This window comes from Montipora foliosa, chromosome 4 (genome assembly GCF_036669935.1).
Source record: "Montipora foliosa isolate CH-2021 chromosome 4, ASM3666993v2, whole genome shotgun sequence".
Taxonomy (NCBI): Eukaryota; Metazoa; Cnidaria; class Anthozoa; order Scleractinia; family Acroporidae; genus Montipora; species Montipora foliosa.
This window is the reverse complement of record NC_090872.1, coordinates 36,754,093-36,759,092: the sequence shown is the minus strand read 5'-3', so window position 1 is coordinate 36,759,092 and position 5,000 is coordinate 36,754,093. Positions and strand designations below refer to the sequence as shown.

The following is a 5,000-nucleotide window of genomic DNA, read 5'->3' as shown; positions in this document are numbered from 1 at the left end:
AATATCAAAATAACTGTTCAAAACTATAGAAGAACTGAAACAAAACACAGGGAAGCCAAGAAGGGACATGGATGGACAAAACTGGAGAGGATTGAAGTGGATTGAATTTGGGTAAATTTGAAAAAAGGTCGGCCCACCTTTTTTCAAATTTATATCAATCTAGATCAAAATGTCACTTACAAAGCTGGAAAATCATTCTCAGTTGTTATGTGGCCGTGATTTTGCAAATGAAAGACTCTTGCTCCGCCAATTTAACGTTTAGAGCTCATAATTAACAAAATGAAACAAAATTACCTAAAATAGCGTGACCTAGCTCCTTTGATGTAAACTCTCATTGTACCTGAAGAAGGCTGGTTTGGGCAGCCGAAATATAGTACACCACTAAAATCAAATCTACGTTGTATCGGCTCTTGCTTAAAACATTTAGTTTCTAAACTTGTAATTACGCCGCTCAGATCAAGCCACTGATCCAACGTACACCGACAGGAAGATTGTCCACGGTTGCTTGCTTCAAAACTCTGGTCTTTTGAGAACGAACTGGGAAATGTCGCTGACCTATTCCCCTAAAGATAATGTGTGGTCGATATCCGAAATCGTCGACGGCGAGAAAAGGGTAAGTCGCGTGTCTCGTTCTTAGCGGATCAGTCCGCTATTTTGATGTCGCTTTAATGTGGAAGTTCACATTGTACAGATGGATGTACGGGCTGCACAACAACTTGTGAAAGGTAAAGAATTTTCGCTACGTATGAAAGGGAAGTTTTGGTCTATTTTGTTGCTTATATTTATCTGGAGGGAATCTACATGCCTAGTTTACAACAACAAGCACGTTTATGACAATTACATTACTATGTGAGCCTTTGGTTTACTCAAACGTGCCTTTGTCGCTTTTATTTCCTTTGCTTTTAAGATTGGCAAATGATATTGAAACAAATCCTGTTGATCAGCGCTCTGGACCAAGGCCACTTCTTGTTTTCACCGTACGTGCTCGTACGTGCAAGACTTCGCACTAACCGTTCGGTACCGTTCGTTAAGTACTATGGATACACTTGAGCTTACAAGCTTATTTCATAGCTTAATCATGGAAGTATGGGCATGCACTTATGATGTTAAAGACCCCGCTATGCAAGCGAGCATGGAAATATGGCTACACCAATAAGCGTATGTTAAGCAGCGATATAGCCTGTTCCAAGCTCCCAGATAGTGGGGAAAGAGAAAAAAAATGCCTGCGAAAAATGAGTGGGGGCATGGGTGGAGGCGAGGCGCCTCGCCTCGACCCAAGTCCCCACTCGCTTTTCCTAAGCAGTTGTTTTCGTTTTCCCGATCATCTGGGAGCCTGGAACAGGCCAGCAGCGATATAGTTGGTAGTGCTATATGGGCCTTCACGTACCTTTTAACGGTTGGGATTGGAGCGTTCTGATTGGTGGATTCAAATTTTTGCGGGAAATTCAAACCTACGTTAGGTGGAAAATTCAAATCTAAAAGGAAGACGTCACAGACACGTGACACCTTCGTTGCTGCGAACCCTCAGGAAACAGGTTGGGGTGTTTGACGTAACCATGTTGAAATAAAAAGATAACGGCCAAGAAATTCAAAATTCAAACAATGACGTCACATGGGTCAAGAAGAAGACGGTGCCCAGCACACGCACCCTAGTTTATTACGATAAGGCTGATTTGGATGTGGCCGGAAAATGAGGGGATCCAGAACACAGTCATCCCACCGGTCACATCCGAGTAGAGTCTCCTTAAAGCCACCTCAGTTCCGTAGTGTCCCTACTCAGTCCACGCACAAAAGTTGACACCCCGTACGCGCAACCTGCAACTTTGTCTTCTGGGTGAAGCCAAAGTCTCAATCCTCCTCATCGAGATCGACTAGAGTAACCACGACGATCGTCTGTGAATGAATCCTCCTCGGTGAGTCTGTATCCGGAAGGGTACGTGATGGCGGTACCAGGTCGAAGGACGTGTTTGTTTAGACCAACTGATAGTTCTTTTGTGCTGGTTGAGTGTGAAGAGAATGTTCTTTGGAGCGTCGTACGATTTTCCGGGCTTGATGGATGACGGTTTTCCAAGGTGTGTCCAAGGGACGACGCAGTTCGTCGAGCGTGTTTTGTCGCAAAACTTGGTAATTGAGTTGGGCTTTACCCTCGACATTGAGTGAATGTCCTTTGACTTTGCACTGATAGCCGTAATTTTTAGGGCTGCCCGAACAGAATGAACTGCTGGTTACCAAGTTCGGTCGTGAACTCACCGAGACGAGTTCCCGTCATTTCGTCGGCTTCACCAGGGCGACTCACACCGGTGATGGAATCTGTGTCGATGTAAAGGACCCGTTTGTCGAGACGTTCGAGCCTCGTACAGATGGGGTCGTGCCCAGCAGGTGGTAAAGGCAGCCACGAACGTGTTGGTGTTGACGTTCAAGTCTTCACACTCGGCCTGCGCTTTGTAGTGGACTTCCACCCAGTGTTCGTCCAGAGAGATGATGTAGCGCACATCGTGTTGGTCCGAATCCATGAACATCTGAAAAGGTCGGGATGGTTAGGGTCGCGAGCGGGACCCGAAGGCCAACCACCTTGAATTTTAGCCAATGATCGACATACGATTCGAAGAGGCTTTGTTTCTTCGAATCCACTGCCTTGTCCAACTCGGGGGTACACCAGGTCCAGGTCAGAGCAAGCTCTGCATCCGTGTGAGTACACACGAGAGATTTGTCGTGCAGACCCTTGTCAATGTCCTTTTCCACGCACGTACGGGAAAGAGGGAAGGTGAGCTTACCGCCGCATCGGTAAGGTAACACTGGATGGATGAGTCTCGTGGGTGGTAGCACGGTGCAGATAGCCAAACCAAACTACTCCAAGAGGTCTGTCGTGTCGGGATTGTAGATGAATTCGGGGTGACCCACAGGATACACGGCATACTTGTTGGTCCACGGGTACAGACTACGATGGTAGCGAGGATGACTATGTTGTGCGATGGTAGCGAGGATGGCTAGAGAGGGGGGGTCAGTTTCGATGATGGACAAGCAGATGACACATTGGCTTTCTTCTGCCACCTTTTTTTCCTTCTGCTACTTTCTTGTCCAAATCTCTTAATTCGACGAGTCATCTCTTTTGCCCTTTGGTCAGGATCTCGACAAACTCAGAAATAAGCTCCAAACCACTCTTTCTGGCCTTTAGGACGCATCAGGTCCACTAAGATCGTGACAGGACACCTTTCCTTGGGGGGTATCCCCCATCCCTACGTCTTCCCACTTGATGACAGATGGGAACTATAAATTTTGGGCGAAACCCCCCTCCCCATTCCCCCATCACCTTAAGTCTTCTCATATGGGGACTATAAATTTTGGGCGTACCCCCCCCCCCCTCCCTCTCATCCGGTCTGATGACCTTTTTAGGTCAGGCCTTAAATACCCGTGATCTCTGACGAATGACGAATTGTTTGAATTTCGAATTTCCTCCCTAACGTACGTTTGAATTTCCCGCAAAAATTTGAATCCACCAATCAGAACGCTCCAATTCCAACCGTCAAAAGGTACTTGAAGGCCCATATAGCCTACTATAGTTCTAGCGAGGGATAAACAACTATTGGGAAAAAGTACAGAAACTCGTTGGTTGAGGGATCTTCTGCGGAGTAAACGTACATATCAATCTTTAAGCCAACGTAGTCATGATTATGTACTACCACGCAATCGCACGGGAGCGCTTTAAGCGTTACTTTGTAAATACATGTCTTTTAATCTTCATTTAATGCCAGTTGTATTTTATTGATAATTCTTCTTCTTATTGTCTTGTAAACTTGCACGTATACGTGCAAGTTTATGCCTGCGTAACTTACGAATAAAGATTTATCATCATCATGATGCTGTACAAGTCACTAAGTGTCTCACCAATCTCATCCAAAAAATTTATTTAATCTTAAATAACAGCTTCATAACTACTCTAGTCCTAAAAGATATATTATTGTCTGAACTAGCACAATTATTACTGGTTGCCACACCACTAAGTATCGGATCCAATCCAGCAACTGCCCGAATAGAACGTGAGGGCGCTCCCATCTTGGGGTAAGTCAAGGATATTCATAAAATTGCCAAGGTTAAGATAACCATTAATGCCACAAATAATTTACAACTAACAATCCCAGTTACCTTCACTCACTGTTCAACTGCTACTACAGAAAGGTGTGGCGGATGCGACATCATGACTTCGTTTGAAATTCTGTCGACATCCTTATATATTTCACTTATATCCAGGTTTGTACGCAGCTGCAAAAATTGCAATTTTTCGCAAAAATCGTAAAAGCTGAAAAGACGACGAGTCCCCAACTAGAACTCGCGATTTTTACGAAAACTGCAAATTTTGCGACAAATCGCAAAAAACGTAAAAGCTGAAAAAGGGAATACAAGTCCCCAACCAGGACTCGCGATTTGTGCAATTTGGGAAATCGCCAAATTCGCACAAGGCTGAAAAGATAGAGAAGACAAGTGCCCGACAAGAGCCGCGATTTTGGCATTTTTTGCACAATTAGAGAAAATCGCTAACATATTGCATTTAACAATATAATGCAAAGTCAATGCATGTACTTCTGTACTGGACTCGTTCAAAAGCAACAGGCTACAAACTACATTTATACAGATGTTAATTCACGGTGCAAAATATTCATAAAAAGAAACTCCAAGTATTACGCACTTTTTGCAGTGAATCGAAATTTGGGAAATTTCTACCTCCTCTCTAATAAGTCACAATAGAACTGTAAAGAGATAAGCTTGAATAAGGTCACACAAGAATCCACATTTTTGTGATGCTGGCCCATATTGTATCCAGTCACAACAGAGCTGTCAAGGAAGAGCTTGCAGCGAGTTCCTGTTACTCTTGACTACGAGACTTACCGGGTTTCGCTCTCGGGCCGCAAATGACATTACAAGGGCGCAAATAAACAATAATTCCCTCAAAACGTCATGTCATTATCATTATTATCAATAAACAAGGCCAAATGATATCAAGA

General features: G+C 44.2%; 1 protein-coding gene across 1 annotated transcript in view; it reads right to left on the bottom strand.

The window, feature by feature from the left end:
* Positions 1 to 3,890: 3,890 nt before the first annotated feature.
* The window catches only part of LOC138000732 (E3 ubiquitin ligase Rnf121-like), a 17,234-nt gene continuing 16,124 nt past the window's right edge, over positions 3,891 to 5,000 (bottom strand). Inside the window, exon 8 of the mRNA XM_068847356.1 lies at positions 3,891 to 4,053. Within this exon, the coding sequence (XP_068703457.1) occupies positions 3,933 to 4,053 (121 nt within the window). The 3' untranslated portion in view covers positions 3,891 to 3,932. The remainder of the gene's footprint in view (positions 4,054 to 5,000) is intronic.